This window comes from Orycteropus afer, unplaced genomic scaffold, assembly GCF_000298275.1.
Source record: "Orycteropus afer afer isolate SDZICR_OR568_19922 unplaced genomic scaffold, OryAfe1.0 scaffold00752, whole genome shotgun sequence".
Taxonomy (NCBI): domain Eukaryota; kingdom Metazoa; phylum Chordata; class Mammalia; order Tubulidentata; family Orycteropodidae; genus Orycteropus; species Orycteropus afer.
Genome location: NW_006922339.1, coordinates 281,153 through 300,795, shown reverse-complemented (window position 1 = coordinate 300,795; position 19,643 = coordinate 281,153). Strand labels below are relative to the sequence as shown.

The 19,643-nt window shown below is 42.1% G+C and overlaps 1 protein-coding gene across 1 annotated transcript in view; it reads left to right on the top strand.

The window, feature by feature from the left end:
- LRMDA (leucine rich melanocyte differentiation associated) overlaps positions 1-19,114 on the top strand; it is a 41,685-nt gene extending 22,571 nt beyond the window's left edge. The window contains exons 4-5 of the mRNA XM_007957500.1: positions 10,923-11,040; positions 19,100-19,114. Of these exons, the coding sequence (XP_007955691.1) occupies positions 10,923-11,040; positions 19,100-19,114 (133 nt within the window). The remainder of the gene's footprint in view (positions 1-10,922; positions 11,041-19,099) is intronic.
- Positions 19,115-19,643: the final 529 nt, after the last annotated feature.

Here is a 19,643-nt window from a genome sequence, read left to right as displayed (position 1 = left end):
TCTGTGTCTGTGTTAATTGGTTTCCCTTTTCTTTGTTGAAGAGGGTCTGTGCAATCCTTCTGCCTAGTCCGCCATCTTGCCGGAACTCCTGTTGTGTGATTTCTTGACTGCTGCTTCAGTGGCCATTGATTGTGGGTCCAAGTAAAATGAAGTCCCTGACAACTTCAATCTTTTCTCTGTTTATCATGATGTTGCTTATTGGTCCAGTTGTGAAGATTTTTGTTTTCTTTGTGTTGACATGTAATCCTTACTGAAGTCTCTAGGTTTTGATCTTCAACAGTAAGTACTTCAAGTCATCTTCACTTTCAGCAAGCAAGGTTGTGTCATCTGTATATTACAGGTTGTTAGTGAGTCTTCCTCCAATCCTGATGTCGTATTCTTAATACTGTGCAGTTTCTTGGATTATTTGCACAGCATACAGATTGAATAAATGTGGTGAAAGGATACAACCCTAACACACACCTTTCCTGATTTTAAACCATACAGTATGCCCTTGTTATTTCAAATGACAGCTTCTTGTTTTTTGTACAGGTTCCTCATGAGCACAAATTAATTGTTCTGGAATTCCCGTTTTCATAATGTCATCCATAATTTGTTATGAAATATCCACAGTTGAATGCATTTGCATAATCAAACATATTTCTGGTATTCTTTGTTTTTATCCAAGATCCATCTGACATCAGTAATGATATCTCTTGTTCCATGTCCTTTTCTGAATCCAGCTTGCATTTCTGGAAGTTCCCTGACAATATAATGCTGAAACCATTTCTGAATTATCTTCAGCAAAATTTTGCTTACATGTGATGCTAATGATATTGTTTGATAATTTCTGCATTCTGTTGTACCACCTTTCTTTGTACTAGGCTCTTGCCATAAATGAGGAAGCACCTCCAGTGCTGCATCCATTTGTTGAAACATCTCAGTGGGTATTCTATCAATTCCTAGAGGCTTTTTTTTTTTTTTTTTTAAACCCATTCCTTTCGTGCAGCTTGGACTTTTTCCCTCAGTGCCATCAGTTTTTGATCATATACTACCTCCTGACATGGTTGAACATCTCCCAATTCTTTTGGTACAGTGATTCTGTGTATTCCTTCCATCTTCTTTTGATGCTTTTCCTGCACCATTCAATAATTTGCTCATAGAGTCCTTCAGTATTACAACTCAAGTTTTGAATTTTTTTTCTTTAGGTCTTTCAGCTTGAGAAATGCTGAGTGTGCTCTTCCCTTTTGGTTTTCTAACTCCAGGTCTTTGCACATTTCATTATAAAACTTTACTTCGTCTTCTCAAGTTTCCCTTTGAAATACTCTGTTCAATATTTTTATCTCATCATTTCTTTCGTTTGCTTTAGCTACTCTCCTCTCTACAAGAGCAAGTTTCAGAGTCTCTTCTGACATCCATTTTGGTATTTTCTTCCTTTCTTCTCTATTTAATGACCTCTTACTTTCTTCACATGTGATATTCTTCATGTCATCCAGCAGTACATATGGTCTTTGGTCATTGGTGTTCAATGCATCAAGTCTGTTCTTCAGATGGCCTCTATATTTAGGTCTGCTATTATCAAGGTCGCATTTTGTCTCTCATGATTTGTTCTAATTTTTTTCTGCTTCAACTTATCTAAGAACAGTTGATGGTCTGTTCCACAGTCAGCCCCTGGCCTTGTTCTGACTGATGATATTGAGCTTCTCCATTGTCTCTTTCCACAGATGTAGTCAATTTTATTCCTGTGTATTCTATCTGGTGGGAGCTCTGGTAGCATAGTGGCTAAGACACTTGCCTGCTAACCAGACGGCTGGCGGTTCAAACCCACCAGCCACTCCTCGGAAGGAAGGTTGGGCAATCCTACTTCCGTAGTGATACTGCCTCGGAAACCCAAGGAGGGGTCGCTATGAGTCGGGGCCGACTCGACGGCACATAACAACAACAACAACAACATTCTATCTGGTGAGGCCCACGTGTGTAGTCGCCATTTATGTTGTTGAAAAAATATATTTGCAATGAATAAATCATTGTTCTTGCAAAATTCTATTGTGTAATCACCAGCATCATTTCTATCACCAACAGCATATTTTCTAACTGCTGGTGCTTCTTCTTTGTTTCAAACTCTCTCTCATTGTAATCACCAGTAATTGAGCTTCCAGAGTAAGATAGACTAGGAAAAAGGATGGGGCCATTCACTTCTGAAAAATTGGCCACTGAAACCTTATAAATAGCAGTGAAGAATGGTGGAGGAAACATTAAATATGTGTCCATCCAATTTTACATTCACTGCATAGCATCTGATTGTTGGATGGAATGGTAGGCCAATTCTCCAGCACGTAAAAAAATAATTATTTATTTTATTTATTTTTTTTGTTTGACAAGCACTCACACTTGCTTTTGTATGACATAAATTATATGTGATGTATTTCCATTCTAGGGTCTGTAAGTAACTCTGCTTCATTCACCTTAGAGTTTGTGCTTCTGTACATGACTGTCTGACAGCCTCTGGTCCCACTCTGCTCAATTCCATCTTCATAACTTCCCATGGTACTTTCTCCTGAGAAATTTTAGAGTTTCACAATATGACTTTTGAATGCAGAGTTCTTGTGGCATTTGGGTATACACAAAGCAATGCAGCTGCCTTTTCTTTTTGGGTAAAATATTTTCCTGGCCCTTCTTCCCCAAAGTGTGAGGTCTGCCTTCCATGTAACAGTTACCCTGAGCCTAATAGTACAGCTTCTATGTAAATTTATGTGACATTTTCACTAGAAAATTGCTTAAAAAATGAATGATATTTCTACAGTTTACTGTTTTTCACTTTAAGTACATTTTCTGACAATATGTCTTCTATTAATCATTTAAGCAATAGTAGGAGTCTTAAAGGAGTGTATTCAGAAGCAAGAGCCCATGGTTCATTTAGTGCTGTCTAAAAAAATTTCTTATTGATTGGCATCCTCTGTGGTTATGTGATGTAATATTTATACTATGTCACCCAGCTATACATCAAAACAAGTGTGTCTGTTGTTTCATTTCCATGGGAGATTTTGGTTTCAGTATGGTCAGCCCCATTTTAGGCCAACCCCATTGTGGCCCCATTGTGGCCAACCACTGGACTAGAAATGGAAGTGACCAGATTTATGGAATTATTGGAAATGGCTGCATGGATACTTTGGTTTTTGCACAGCTTATGTCCTCTTTCCCCACACCCACTGTTTTTTCTTCCCCACTTACCCCCTGTGTACCCAGTTGGATTTTCTTGGCACACATTCCCACAGTAAAACAGGCTCATTAAATTTGTGTGTAAGCATGAATATACTACTGGGTTATTGAGTAGTGCCCTGGCCCTGCTGGGCAGGAGCAAAGCCATGCCTGGAGCTTCCTGTTACCATTCATCATAGTTCGTGGCTGAGCAGTGCCCCCTTACCATGTTATTATAGGAGCTTAAGCCTACCCACACTTTGCTGTGTGTACATACTGTGCTGCTATTTTGGGATGAATGTTGAATGGAGGTGAATGTGATAAGGGTAGCCTTTAGAGTTTGGGCAGGAAGAGAGTGGTGAGACAGGGTTTGGCATGAGAGACCACCATGGTCCTCAGATACCACTTGGGACCTCTCATGGACTCTGGAACTGGCCAAAATAATGAACCAGGCATGGGAAGCTTGAGTGCCCAGAATGGTATATTTCTTGTCTTCCTTGCATTTCTTCTCTTTCTTCTTACTGGAGAAAGAACAGTGGACTGAGAGGTTGATGGTCCACAAGTGCTAGAACTCACCTGTCAAATAAGGAGGTTGGTCTCATGCTCTTAGCTCTACTTCTGTCACTAGACCCTTTGTCACTCCTTTTCTCCTGCCCCCACTCCAGTTGGCCTCCTCTCCTTCCAGCCTCCCCAGTAGGTCCCTCTGTATTCCTCACTACTTTAAATTATTTAAAATGTGGCACCCTTTCTTTGTTCTCTTCCAGGGACTAGCCTGGGTCCTGCCCAGTGTCTGTAGCACTCAGCCCAGGGGAAGGAGGGAGGGACTCACCACAACCGTCTGTTGGCCATCCTGGGCTGGCACCATTTCCTAGCTGAATAGGAGCTGTAAAACTTAAGGCTTACATAGCCCAGCTAGCATTCTCCAGCTAATCTACAATCTGGGCTTTGAAGATCACAAGAAAGCAAAGGTCACAACCCAGAGATCAAAGTGACAGAAGCCCACAGAGTAATTGCCAGTTACCCTCTGTAGAGGTCCCTGGTCTGTCCTGTGGGTGTATTGTTTGCACAGAGACTTCAAACACACTGCCGGTGAACTGTGAGGAAAATCAGCTGGCCCCTGACAGTTGTCAGGCATTCATTAATGCTGTAGGTGAGCACACCTCAGCTCATTAGAGTGAGATCATTGTCATCTCTCAGAGCATCTGGACTTATTCCACTCACACTGTTTGTTCATTACTCTTCAGCCTTTATTGACTTTTTCTCACAGTCCTCCTTTACCTGGAGGTGTGGGGGCTGGTTATATAAGGAAATTGGGATAGCGAGGGAGAAGTATATGGATGCATTTATTGTAAATTAATTTTGAGACAATAGAACTTAAGCAAGTTAAAGCTCAAAGGCTTAGGCATCATTTAACCCACTCCGTTCATTGCACAGATGGAGAAACTGAGGCTCAGAAAGGGGACCGAGACTGAACAAAGATTAAACAGCTAGATAAGTTCAGAGTCTAGACTTTCCTCTGCCCTCTTAGTCTCTAAGGATTGCATTATGAAGATCTCCCCCCCTTTTAATGATCTCTGCTGCAATTTAAAAGTTTTGCCTCTCAAAATAAAAAATTAAATAATAATAATAATAAAATGTGTTGGCCTCTAAAATATGCTACATTTAAGTTTTTTAGGAGCTCTGGTAGCATAGTGCCTAAGGCACTTGACTGCTAACTAGAAGGCTGGTGGTTCAAACCCACAGCCACTCCTCAGAAGGAAGGTTGGGCAATCTACTTCCGTAGTGGTACTGCCTCGGAAACCTAAGGAGGGGTCGCGATGAGTCGGGTCTGACTCGACGGCACATAATAACAACAACAAGTTTTTTATTAATCAGACATATTTAGCGTTGATCAGGACTTTTGATTGGCATGAGGTAACCAGTGTTACAAAACTGAGTTGATGTAATCTACTCAAAAGCAATAAAGCATGATGTTTTGTTGGCATGCTCATCCTATTCTGTTAAGCTTTGTGAAATACTGAAAACAACAATTCATGGCTCACCCTTTGTGGCCTTCAGGGCCTCTAGGTAGGGCTTGCACCATAAACTCCACCCCACATGGAAGGAGGAAGGCAGAAAAAAATAATGTGAAAAGGCAGAGAACGCCATAAATGGAAAACAAAAACAAAAACCAAACTCACTGCCATGGAGTCATTTCCGACTCATAGCGATGCCCATTGGGTTTCTAAGGCTATAAATCTTTATGGAAGTAGATTGCCCTGTCTTCCTTCTGCGGAGCAGTTGGTGGGTTTGAACCGCTGATCTTTGAGTTTAGCAGCCAAAAGCCTTATCCACTACACCACCAGAGCTCCTCATAAATGGAAGAAGGTAGGGAAAAATACCAGTGACTCCATGGCCAGTTCACTCGGGATTTGGAAAGTTGGTATTTCTTACATAGAGTCTCCTCAGAGAAAGAAACATAGTGGCTGACCATAAAAATAAATAAATAAATAACCAAACTTACTGCCATCAAGTAGATCCAACTAATAGTGACCCCTCCTTGGGTTTCAGAGGCGATATCACTACAGGAGTAGATTGCCAAATCTTCCTTCTGAGGACTGGCTGGTGGCTTTGAACTGCCAGCCATCTGGTTAGCAGTCAAATGACTTAGGCACCATGCCACCAGAGCTCATCAGTAACCGACCATAGGCGCAGACAAGTAAGACCCATCTCATCTTCTCTGTGGCTATGGATTGTTACTGGAGATCAGCCAGTTCCCCTAGGGTAGGTGTTGTGGTCAGGAGGAAAAGACCCTACTCTCTTTGAAATCTAGATGAAAAATGCCAGAGCATCAGGATTTTGGACAGAGAAAATTTATTTTAGAGGGGAAAAAAAAAAAAAAAAACAACTTTCTGCTGTTCCTTTTCTCCAACCACCAGTTTTAGCTCTCTCCTTAGAGTAGTGCTTTAAGAAAATGGAACATTCTATATGAAAAGAGAGAACCTGAAAAGCTGTGGGTGCTGGTTTATCACTTTCAGAGAAGCTGAGTTTTTAGACAGAGACAAATGGGTATTAAAACACCTTCCCTGGATCCTTGCTCTCCTCTTGCGATTCTCACTTTTCTCATCATAGCCAAGAGGGCCTCTGACTCCACCATACCAAGCCCCCAGGGGCTTTCCCCAAGCCACCTTGAGAAGGTCAGGGAAATTGGTCTTGCCTTTTGGAGCTAGAGACATGAAACTTGGAACTTAGACTGATCTCTTTTCATTAAGCAGTGCCCTAGCTTAACAAGCAGTTTTATAAATCTGAAGCTGTCTCTGGGTGTCGCAGGATTTATAGACGGGGGTTTCTGCCATAAAGTGGTTTATGATGGCTGCCTTCTGTGTTATTAGTAGCTGTCTCTTCCTTCAACCATTGCTGTTTGATAATAGCCTTAAAACACCCAGAATTACTTACCTGCAAGCCCCATTCCCGATAGCCCCTGTTGACAGTCTGAATAAGTTTACTGCCCTTTTGTTGTACTTTACCTTCAAAACAAACTGATTGAACCATCAATAGCTCGTGGAAGCTGACAGAGGCATGTCATCTGGACTAGCCCTTGTGATTGCAGGTTATCTGGGGGAGTTAACCTTCCCACATTGTTAACTGAAATGTTTTATGTACTATGCAACTTTAGGATACGGCTGTGATAACCCCAGTAACTAAGTAATACATCACAGTAAAGAGATTTTGGTGCAACAAATAACCCTGGATTAAATTTACAAGGGTTGAATTGATATTGTAAAAGCCTTCATTCTGTGGCTTCGGGTATCCTTTCTTGTATTTTTATGGCAAACTAGTATTACACTCAGGATTGAAGCTGTGGCTTTTGACACCCTGACATGACCTGGAGCAAAAGGAAATAGATCTCCCGAGACCAGGATGGGGCAGGCAGGCCAGAAGCCCACTGACTTATCACTTGACAGTAATGTTTGGAGCTGGTCCCAAAACACCAAGGGGCAGGAAGATCTGGTAGACATGGCTACTGTTTATGTGCTATGCACCCACAGACATTGGGACAGGATAGACGGCTAGCAGAAAGGGAAAGAGATTGGTGTCCCATAAGGCTAATCTCCAAACTGTTATTCCTCTGGGCATTGTTATCGCTAGAACAGTGGTTCTCAAATTGTGTTTACAACGCCAGTAGCATCAGCATCACCTGGGAACTTATAAGAAACAAATTCTCATTCCCCCACCAGACCTACAAAATCAGAATCTCTAGGGGCCCAGTGAACTGTATTCCACGTGATGCTTATGTTCACTCAAGTTTGAGAACCACTGTGCTAGAATACAAAGTTCCTCAAGAGAGGGACCTTGTCTGTTTTGTTCATCACTTTATTTTCAACACCTGGCCCAGCTCCTGGCAGGTGGTAGCTGCTCAATAATTTCTTGTTGAATGGCTGGAAGATGAATGGATGGATGAGTAAGAAAACAAAAGAAGGCATCTCTAAAGGAAGTTTTTGATTCTGGGCTGAATCTCAGAACTATTTAGGACAAGACTTCCCAGTATCCTTCACACCTCTCCAAGCTGCCACCCACCTGGAAATGCCAGGCTGGCACTGAGGATGGGAGTTAAGTCACCCTAGTCTCAGGGGCACCTGGCAGTCTTTTTTTCATGGGCTCTTTCTTTGACTGTAAAAGAAGAGTGCTCTGAAAACAGCAGTTCTGTGCCATCTAAAATTTTTAACTAGCTTAAAAGCCAACACCTCTCTCTCTCTCTCTCTCTCTCTCTCTCTCTCTCTCTGTGTGTGCTTTGATTTCAAGGCTGTGATCCAAAGTGGGGTGAGATGACAATGCGCTGTCTGTTGTCATCCTGGTTCCTGCCAGCCCTGTGAAGGCATCTTTCATTCCATCATTAAACACTGGATGATTTTCTAATACTGATGTTTTCTTCACCTGAATATTCATCTTTTCCCACCCTACACTTAGTGGGTGTCTTTACTCCTTTGAGCGTCACTCCTGACATATTGTTTCTGTCTATACATGTCTTTATTTGAAAGAATCTGTTGTCATCAAGACTTTGCTGCTACAAGCAGAAGATGGAAGTTTTCTTTGACATTGACTGAGGCCATTGGGAATTATGCCAGAGGATGGAAAAGACATGTGGATACTTTGTGGATAGATATGGCTAAGGGAGCATTTGGAGAGGGAAGAGAGAGAAACTCAGGAAGGAATAGGAAAGCAGGTAATAGTAGTTGGAAAGGAAGCAGAAAGTAGGTATAGAGTCAAATTTCTAGAACTTCAGGGGTTAGGGTAGACTTTTCTGGGGGATAAAAATAAAATAATCTCAGAGTATTTTGACTGAATGAAAGAGTAATATGAAGGTTATTATTAGAGGCTTCTTAGCTACTTTCTCTGGCTTTTGAGTGATCAGCAATGTCTGTGACTCTAACAAGCATGTGAAGGCCAGTTAGTGATGTGAGGCCACCTTGTTAGGTGGAAAGTGGCCCTGGGAACCCAAAGTTCCATTGAGGGGAGAGGTGCTTTCCATGCCTCAAGTAAGATCTGCATTAAGAAAAACTAAGTCGTTGGGTTGCTTTAGGGTTTGGTTCTTTGAAACTTGCCTGAAATTTCCTGTTCCTCCTTTTTTACTTTAGTTCTCAGCTGTTCCGTGAGTAATACAGGCCCCTTTCTTTGTGCTCCCGTAACTACTCTGCACATTCCCTCAGTCTTGGCACTTAGCCACTCTGATATCTAATTATCTCGGTCTGGTGCATCTTCCCCATTACACTCTTGATCTCTTGAGAGCAGAAACCATGTTACAATCACTTTTCCACAAGGCCTGGCACATAGTAGGTACTCAATAAATATTTGTACAACTGACGTGAGCTGGCATTTCATGGAGTCCATCCTAACGCTAGTTTCCAAGATGAGATAGAGGTAAGGAAAGAAATTTGCCCCTGCTTTCAAGAAGCTTACAGTTTATGTAAGGACACTAACTAAACACCCATAAAACCCATGAAATGTTACACTGTATGATGCTGACACCATATTCTGTTGTTGTTGTTGTTGTTATGTGCTGTCGAGTCGGACCTGACTCATAGCGACCCCTCCTTGGGTTTCCGAAGCAATATCACTACAGAAGTAAGTTGCCCAAACTTCCTGCTGAGGAGTGGCTTTTGGGTTTGAACTGCCAGCTTTCTGGTTAGCAGTCAAGTGCCTTAGGCACTGTGTGACCAGAACTCCTTACAACATATTCTAGGAGCACTGAAATGGGAGAAAGCAACGTGAGTTGAAGGTGCAGAAGGAAACTTGAGGGGAGTGGTGCTTGAAATATGAGTGAATGCTGAGGAAGCTGAGGGCAAGAAAGAGGTGGCAAATTCCCTTGGAGATAATCCAATGCCTTGACATTGGGTACTTACCTCTTCTCCTTAAGTAAAGCAGATTGAAACCATTGTTAATTGATTGATAGAGTATAGAAGCTTGATGGGAAGTACCTGGGATGGTGACTGTCACTGAGTAAGGAGAATTATAAGTCTAGACACCTGGCTATACCAAGGCCAAATGAATCTTCTTGCCAACCTCTCATATACCTGCTTGAGGACAGTTTATCACAAGTAGTGCCTAAGGCATTTGACTGTTAACCAGAAGACAGGTGGTTCAAACCCACCAGCCACTCCTTGGAAGGAGGACTGGGCAATCTACTTCTGTAATGATACTGCCTCAGAAACCCAAGGTGGGGTTCCTATGAGTCAGATCCAACTCGACGGCAGTGAGTTTGAGCCATTTTCTAATCCTTTGAATAATGGATGCCAAACAATCTCTCCACAAAAATGGGCAGTATATAGTATTTGATGAGCTGTTGTTATCCCCTTTAAATTAACTCCCCTTGTTTCTCATTAAGAAAGACAACCTTCATATTGCCATCATGGAAATAACTCAGTGATAGTAAGAAGAAAGTTTTTAAGATCCCTGTTCTATTAATTAAGGAAGCATTTATCAGCTACATCTTTTTCTTACTTCTATCCTGACATCTTCCTTCTTAATATTAGAAGCTATAGTTTAATGGCTGCATAGCAAACCAAGGTCTCTTGACTCAGACTCAACTTGGAGATCTGTTTTATCTCAGAGTTGAAAGTGATCCAGTTGAACCATAGAAGTGGTTTCATGATATCAATGATATAAGTCATTTCATGATATAGATAGCATGATCAGGTTGTATTTTACTGAGTACTTTCTGTATAGCAAGGGGTTCTGGTGGTGCAGTACCTAAGGTATTTGACTGCTAATAAGAAGGTTGACAGTTCACACCCACCAGCTGCTCCACAGAAGGAAGATGGAGCAATCTTCTTCTGTAAAGATTTACTGCCTTGGAAACCCAATGGGGGTCACTGTGAGTCAGAATCAACTCAATGTCAGTCGGTTTTTTCTGTATAGCAGAGCACCTGGACCTATTTTCCAGAATAGAATGAGGAAAACACATCATTTGGCTAATTCAGGAGTGTGTGTCTGTGTGTGTGTGTGTGGTTCTTTAACTCAAGTAGCACCACTAGGGTGTGTTGATAGAGTTTAGTTCTATATCTGTGTGAATTATAACCATTCAGATTTCCCCAAAGAGTGATTGCTCATGTTGTTAATTCTTCTTTGTGAGGGCATAGAAAAGCATCAACAGCCAAGATCTTCACTTCTGCAAAGCTAATGGTATGGATTCCTGGGAATGCAACAAATTGAATAAATCTTTGAGTCTGTAACCCGATTTTAGTAAGTTATCTCTGACTTTTTTCCAGGTGCTTTGTTCTACACAAGCTACCCAACTTGAAGTTTCTGGATGCCCAGAAAGTAACCAAACAGGAACGAGAGGAGGCATTGATCAGAGGAGCATTCATGAAGGTGGTGAAACCCAAGGTAGGTCTCTACTTCCTGGTCTTCACCAGCCTGGTGACTCAGGGCACATGCTGTATCCATGGCATTGGCTACTCTTCGTAACATGGAGGACATCCTCCTTTGTTAAGGATGCAGGCAGAATTGCACACCAGTGTTGTGTCCATCATTACACTGTCAGTCAAGTATTAGTAAGATGGCTTATAAATTGAGTCTGCTTGTAACCCAGTCTAAGAAGCCTTGATGACTGAAAAGTCCTTGTTTGTAAGGTGGTCTTACCCAGATGACTGTTTTACCAATAAAATAGCACTGTTCACAGTCCATTGATGAAGTTCTGGCCTTCCTCTGGAAAATACTATCTTTACAAAATGGAGCCTCTCTAGTTCCAGAGCTGAGAAAGAAAAAAGGAATGTATAGGGCATTTACTATTTCTGGGGTGGGTCGCATTCCACTAGTGCCTCATATGGGCCCTTTTTTCTTGTGACCAAAGAGGAGCTAGGGGACAGTGATTTTCTGCCATCCACAGGCAAGGGCTCACAGCCTTCTAAGACATCGTTTGCAAGGAAGGCAATTTTTTCTGACAATGTGTCCCCGGGCTGGCATGTGCTCCCCACATGTAGCTCTCCAGAGCTCATCAGGATGGTGTTTATTGACCTTTGCTTTACCAGCTGAGACCACATTGAGGCCATGTAATTTAACATGGTGTCATCTTAATGACAGCAGTGATGAGGCAGGGGAGATTTGGCTCTGGGTCTCGGATTCAGACACAAGGAGATTTTTAAGGACGTGGACAATTCTGTCTTTGGGAGAAGTTGAAGTCCTTCAGTGAAGCCAGAGTTGATGACTCCTTTGGAGGTCCATCATGGCCCTGGGTTCAGTGGAGCTCTATCTTCCTCCTGAGGGGTTGCAGCTTGTGTGTTGAAAATGCTAACACAGAAACCTGAGAGATCTAGTTTGTCCTTGATTATTGACTTAAAGCATCTATACATGCACTGGAAATGATGAAGGGGGAAAAAGGAAAACCAAATAAAAATAAAACAGAAAAGTGAAACCTCTTTCATCAAGTTGCTCAACTAGCAGAATACCTCAGGCCACTTTCTTTCCTTGAATGCATGAGGTGCAACTTATTTTCCGTTATGCTGAGTAAAATTGCTAACAGTTGTGGAAATATATGATATGGAGGGTTTAATACTGGCAGATAAATGTATTGTTACCTGTTTCAGCATGTGGGAAATTAATTGAGTGGTTCATTCGGTAGCTATCAAGGTGTTAACAGTTCTCTTTATCGAAGCGTAGGTTTGACGTATTGCTCATGACTGCCTTTACTGCCTTTAGTTATTCTAGCTTTTGTAATTTAGTCCAAATGAAATAATTTATTTCTTGACTTTTTTTTTTTTTTTTGTGAAAAAATTCCAGAGACAGCCAATGTCATGAAATTCAGCAAAGTACAACAAATGAAATCTTTGTAATATCTTGGGTTCCTGCCCATCCCATATTTCTTACTGTGATACATACATTTTACAGATGAAATCAAGTATTTCTCCTGCTCCCATTGCCTTTAACATGGGAAGTTCCACATTGTCGTTAGAGATGCAAAGGGGTAATAAAAGTAATCCATGCTATATTAGGGTGGAGTACTCAATAAACCACTCTTCTAAGATTCTTTGTACACATAGTTGTGAATCCTTATAACATTCTATAATGTGAAAAAAGGGATCATTAGCTCTCTACAGAAGAGGCAACTCAGGCCCAGAGAAGTCAATTGAAGTGTCCAATATCCCAGGGACAGTAATGGCCAGAGCTGGGGCTTCACCTGTGTGTCCATCCAGTGCCCATGTTCTTCTCACTCTGCCTTTTACCTCTGGAGCGGTGTCTTAGTTAGCTAGTGCTGCTGTAAAGCTACAAATGAGTAGCTTTAAAGAAGAGAAATCTACTATCTCACAGTTCTAGTGGCTAAAAGTGCAAATCAGGATGTTAGTTATGTCAGTTCCTTCTTTGAGCTCCTCTCTTAGTGACAGGTGTCTGCTGGCAATCCTTGACATCCCTTCATTTACAGATGACCCTCACACATTGTCTGTCTTTCCCTGTATTTCTCTGCCTAAATCAATCTAGTCTTTTTATAACTCAGAAGTGATTAGGTTTAGGACCTACTGTATACTGACAGGCCTCATTAACATAACAAAAACCCTTATTTCCAAACAAGGTCATATTTGCAGGTACAGGAATTAGGATTTCAGTGCATATTTTGAGGGGACACAGTTCAGTCCATAAAAAGCAGTGAGCTAAATATTTTTGCTATGGATCCCTTTGTTCAAACAAAGCCTCATAGGAAAGTTTAAATGAAGAAAATAGATAAAAATAGAACTGTTCTATTGATGTAGTGATGGAAGGAATGGCATCCTCCTCTGTCTTTGAATGCAACTGGCAATGGGTCCTTAAAATCCAGTATTAGCTGCTTCTCTGAGTCATTAGCAACATCAACAGAAATGCTCTTCAGAGTTACAAATTAGTTCCTAATCAATTACAGAATTAGCTCATGTTTGTGTGATTGACTCCAACATCCTTACTAATTGTATTAAGCTTAAAAATTCCCATTAATTATTCAAGGAAGGAAATAAAAATAGTCTCAGAGACCCTGAGGACCTTTGGTATATTGTTAGAGTCTCATGGTTTCCAAACTGAGGAGGACGTCAGAAAGAGTCTGCCCTCTCATTTAGTCATTTTACAGATGAGGAAACTGGAAGAGGATATTCCAAGTCCCATAGTCCCATCGAGACAGATCTGGGACCAGTACAGAGGTCTAGTCTTCCAGGGAAATGCTCTATTTATGCAGTGGTGCTTCAAGTCCATAAGAGCCTTTCTCTGTGTTCCTGGTTTCATATCAAATTGCATGCCTCTCTTAAATGGCAGGCAATTCCCTTTTGTCTGTAGTCTTCAAAGATAGGTACTGGTAATTTTCTTGCAGATAGAAAGAGACCAAATGAGCTCCTTGCTGAATTAATATGTTGGCATTATAAAGGCTGTTAAAAAGGCTGGTTCTTACCTGTTCACAGGGTGTACTGACATATGTTGGTTCATATGCAGGTATGTATGTATACTTTCTGTCTCTGTGTATTTATATATACATATGTATGTTCAGGGAGGCATGTGTATACCAAGACTCAGCTTCTAAGTGGAGAGCAATTTCCTCCCCGTGAATTGCCAGCTCTGGGCTGAGCACACTTGGTGAAGACCTATTTTTCATAAAGAAATCGGAATCTCAAGTTGGCTTCTGTCCTCTCCGAGGCAGCAGAGGCCTGTTGTGCTTATTCAGCGGAATGCTCTGATGGATGATCAAGGGGGCCGTGATTTGGGGAGCTGTTTTCATTTTATTCCTGACATAAAGTATTTGAGAGAATGGAAAATGCTTCTCCAATCACAGCCCTTGCCTTGGAGGTAGGGAATGGGCAGTCTGGGTGTTCTCGGCTGACGCAAATGCAAAATCATCGAGGAACTAATAAACCCCCTATGCCACAAAGGTTTGATTGGGTACCCGTCAGGCCCCACTGCTTGTGTACGAGTTTTCTCTCGCCTTCTCTCGTGATGACACATTTCTCTTTCGTTGCTGCCTTTTGGCTTTTGTTGTTTAAAGCTGCCTTCTGTCTGAGCTCTGATTGTTCTACAGAAAGATGCTGTCATTCATTAGGAAGTGAGAGCTGATGTTACAATGGACTCTTCCACACTCTGTGTGTGTGTGTATGTGTGTGTGTGTTGTTAGTTAATGGGCCTACAACAGCCAAGCTTTGCTCATTTCCTGGAATCTTAAAGCAAATATATATCTTTGTCAAATATCAGCCATTTTTCCTGCCAGTGTCAATGCAGAGAGCACCAAGCTGGGTACACGGAAGGTGAGAGCCCCCAAAGAAAATCTCCTATGATGACCAGACCATGACCCCGCCCCTAGCTGTACCAGGAAACACAGATCAAAGTGGTGTGGAGGCCTGTCCAGGAGAGCATGCACACGGGCACACCAGCCTTCTTGTCAGTGAGACAGCTCTTGACTCCAACAGTCAGAATTGCTTAATTATGTCCTGGCTTTGTAATTATTCATCCCTGTTCTGACAAAGAGCACAGTTGTCATTTCTTTGACATAATTATTTAAAGCTGAGCCGTGTTGTTTACAGGCATGTATATAAAGTTGGCTACCAAATGTTTCACCTTCAAGACCTTATAAGAGCAATGGGAAGAGTGGCTACAGGGGACAGCTGGACAGAGAATCACAGCTTACATTAGAAAGTGTTTGCATGTGAATTTTTGCTTATAGTTGTGGACATTGTAATAGCTAGGTTTGTGAGTGTCAATGTGTTCTTGAATATATGTGGGCTTGCCTGGGTTTCCTATCATGAGTAGTCTGTGTATTTGCATAGTTTGTATATTTATGTATAAATATCTTTAGCCACCCACCCCCCAGCTAGGGGGTGCATAATGGAGTCCCTGGGTGGCACACATAGTTAAGTGCTGAACTACTACTAGCTGAAAGGTTGGCAATTCAAATCCACCCAGAGGTGGCTCAGAAGACAGGCCTGGCAATCTGCTCCAAAAGATCACCAGACTTGAAAACTTACAGAGCAATTCTATTCTGCACATATGGGGTTGCCCTCTTTTGGAACTGATTCAACAGCAACTAACAACAACATGGGGTGTGTGTGGTTGTATATATTCACACACACACACACACACACATAAACCAAAACAATCTAAAACTCACTGCTGTCGAGTCAATTCCAACTCATAGTGACCCCTCCTTGGGTTTCCAAGGCAGTATCACTATGGAAGTAGATTGCCCAACCTACCTTCCAAGGAGTGGTGGGTTTGAACTACCAGCCTTCTGGTTAGCAGTCAAGTGCCTTAGGCACTACACCACCAGGGCTCAGGTTGGGCAATCTACTTCTGTAGTGATACTACTTCAGTAACCCAAGGAGGGGTCGCTATGAGTCGGATCTGACTCGATGGCAGTGAATTTGGTTTCTTTTGGTGTGTATATATATATATAGTTGTTGTTGTTGTTATTGTTATGTACTGTCAAGTCGGCCCCGACTCATAGTGACCCCTCCTTGGGTTTCTGAGGCGGTATCACTACAGAAGTAGGATTGCCCAGCCTTTCTTCTGAGGAGTGGCTGGTGGGTTTGAACCGCCAGCCTTCTGCTTAGCAGTCAAGTGCCTTAGGCACTATGTTACTAGAGCTTATATCGATGCCAACGGAAGCAGCAGTCAGGACATTAGACGACGTGTAGCATTGGAGAAGTCAACTGCAAAGGAACTGTTTCAAGTGCTGAGGAGCAAGGATATCTCCTTGAGGACTAAGGTGCGCCTGACACAAGCCATGATATTTCCAATCGCCTGGTATGCATGTGAGAGCTGGACAATGAATAAGGAAGACCGAAGAAGAGTTGATGCTTTTGAGTTGTGGTGCTGGCGAAGAATGCTGAAAGTACCGTGGACTGCTAAAAGAACTAACAGATCTGTCCTGGAGGAAGTGCAGCCAGAATGCTCCTTGGAAGCAAGAATGGCCAGACTTCGTCTCACCTATTTTGGTCATGTTGAAAGGAGGGACCATTCCCTGGAGAAGGATGTCATGCTTGGTAGGGTGGAGGGTCGACGAAAGAGGGGGAGGCCTTCAGGGAGATGGATTGATACAGTGGCTGCGATGATGGGCTCGAGTATAGCATGGATTGTGGGGCTGGCGCGGGATCAGGCAGTGTTTCGTTCTGCTGTGCATGGGGTCGCTATGAGTCAGAAACGACTCGATGGCACTTAACAACAACAACAACACACACACACACATTACACAAGACAGAATAAAAGAAAGAGAAAAGACAGAGAGATGTGATATTTCAAAGGAATAAACTGATGAGTACATGCACTTTCTAGAAATATTTTTATTGTTATACCTAAACTGGAAGTTATTTTGGTCCAAGGATCACCTGCGCATCCACTGGATGTCAGCTTCATCCACCTGGAAGGCGGGAACTTTGCCTATTTTGTTCCTGCACCTATGGCAGTGACCTATTAACAGTGAGATCTATAGAAAGGTCTCAGTAAGTACTTGCCAAAAGGATATGTGAACAGTAGAGCATATTGGAAGATCTGTCGTGAAAGTTCTCTCTCTCTCTCTCTCTCTCTCTTTTTTTTTTTTGATTACTTCAACATGATCATCAGGAAAAGCAAGAAAGAGATCTTTGCCTTAAGAAAATGTAACCTGAGCATTGAGGGGAAAAAGTAGATTCTGGGAAGCATGTTTGTTTCCCAAAAAGATTTACCCTGGGATTTATTTATTACAGCGACACCTGTCTGCCGTGATCCCCATGCCCATTTATCCTCTTGGCTTTTCCATTGAGTAGCTTTTCTGGGGGAGGCAAAGGTGTGATCTGAAGCTATACACTCCCCATCACTCCTCAGGATATTCCCTTGAGTTTTTCTTCTCTAAGAATCTTCTGCTCATCTTATTGCTTTTAGGAAATTAAAAATAATTTAAAAATATCTTTTCTCAGAAAGCATGTTGGGGTACTCCACAAACCCGAAATAGTTAAAACGCAACTTTCCCTCCCTTAGCAGCTATCATACTTTTTGTCTGTAACATAAAGGCCTAGGGGCCTGTTTGGTTCACTAATGGCTGCCACCACCACCACCACCACCACCACAACCAGCTCTTAAGTCAATTCTGACTTATGGCAACCCATGTGTGTCCAATTGATGTTCTATGTCTACCCAGAGGCACCTCAGAAGAAAGGCCTGGTAGTCTACTTCCAAAAAAATCAGGCTTTGAAAGACCTGGGGAGCACATTTCTATGGCTAGCTATGATGTAGTAATTTACTTAGTGTGGCTTTTCTACCCATCTGTTGTTGTTGTTGTTATGTACCATGGATTCGGACCTGACTCATAGCGACCCCTCGTTGGGTTTCTGAGGCAGTGTCACTACGGAAGTAGATTGCCTAACCTTCCTTCTGAAGAGTGGCTGGTGGGTTTGAACTGCCAGCCTTCTGGTTAGCAGTCAAGTGCCTTAGGCACTACGCTACTAGAGTCTTTGTAAACTCTGCGGTGGAATTTGCCATGAGCAACTGAGGAGTTCCTGATTGCTAAAGTTTTCCACCTGGGGTATTTCTGTTGGGAGTGTCACAAAACAGTGTTCTGGGAGGTTCCCGCTCTCTCTCATGTGCTTAGAATTCTGATGTTATGATTGGTTGGTTTGGCCACTCTGCTGGGCTCAAAAGGAGGCCTCCTAGAGGCAGAAGGCATTCTCTCTCTCTCTCTCTGACTGCTGGTTGAGGAAGACGTGCTGCTGAAAGAGACAAACGCTTCTGGGAAAGGGAAGCAAGAGACACGCATTGTTGAGTGAGAGACTGTGAGAGACTGTTGGCTGAAAGACAGTGGGCTGGGAGAGAGACTGAGTGTTTTTTCTGAACTTGAATTGTAGCTGTGTACTTCCTTAATAAACCCCATAATCTGTGAGTTCTGTGTGGCTACTGCAGCAAATTATCAAACCCAGGAGAGAGGTGGTGGGTGCTTTGGGAGGAACGGTTGGTGAAGGGGCTGGAGGGAGGCAGCATGTCTGGCCTTGCAGAAACAGGCCTCAGGTTACTGATAGTGACTCTGTCTTCCTCTTGTGCAGTTAGAGGAGGTCAGAAGATGCGGCCTTCTTGCCTTTTTAGCACTAGCATATTACTTTACTAAGTGCCACCTTGTTCTAAACCACAGTGCATATGTTTTTGATATTTTTGTACCCCTATAGTATCTAACCCATACAATATCTAACCTGCAACATTTGTTAGAAACTATTCCTAGATCAATTACAATTACTAATACTTACTCTACGCTCAATGTTTTGAAAAATATATTGTTACATAAAACCAGGGTATACTGTAAATAAGTATTATAAACCATAAATAAATGCAGTGCAATAATAGGTGATAAGCCTAGTTTATGTTGAAAGTTCTCCAGAATGCCAAACATTCAGAAGAAAACTAAAAATTTCAGTTGATTTTCTGGGTATTTCCAACTACCTGAATATGTTGGTGTTTATGTTTCTTTTCTGCTTTCATACAGGTGTTTCTTGTCTGAAAGCACAGTCAGATTCTATTTTCAGTTATTTGATAGAAAATTTTGAAAGGAAGGAAATTTTTTATTTCTTTTTTTGGAAACTGCTTAGATGATGTTCTTCAAAATAGCTTCAGAAGCCAAAAATTTGTAATTTGTTTGTTTTTCATCCTTATTCCTGATTTCACAGTTTGCCACATTCATTTAAGAGGGAATCACTTAAGGATTTTATATGGCTCCAGTTTTAGCACCATGGACGCCCACATCTCATGTACATGCATTCAAGTATCACTCTTTGGAGGCAATGACTTTTCAATGTCTTGAATTTGAGTCAACACCCCCTGAAATCAGGGATAAGTGTTGCAATTGTGTTCCCAGCTTTCCAGGGTCTTGGCAAAGCCCTATGAAAAGAGAATTGAAATCCATATTAGAAAGAAAAGGCAAGTGAAACAAAAATGTGAAACAAAATTGTAGGTGCTTGTGGTAGCCTCTCAGAGCCACTTCCAAAGGTCCCTGGGGCCTAGTAAGGCACAGAGCACATTGTAGACGCTAC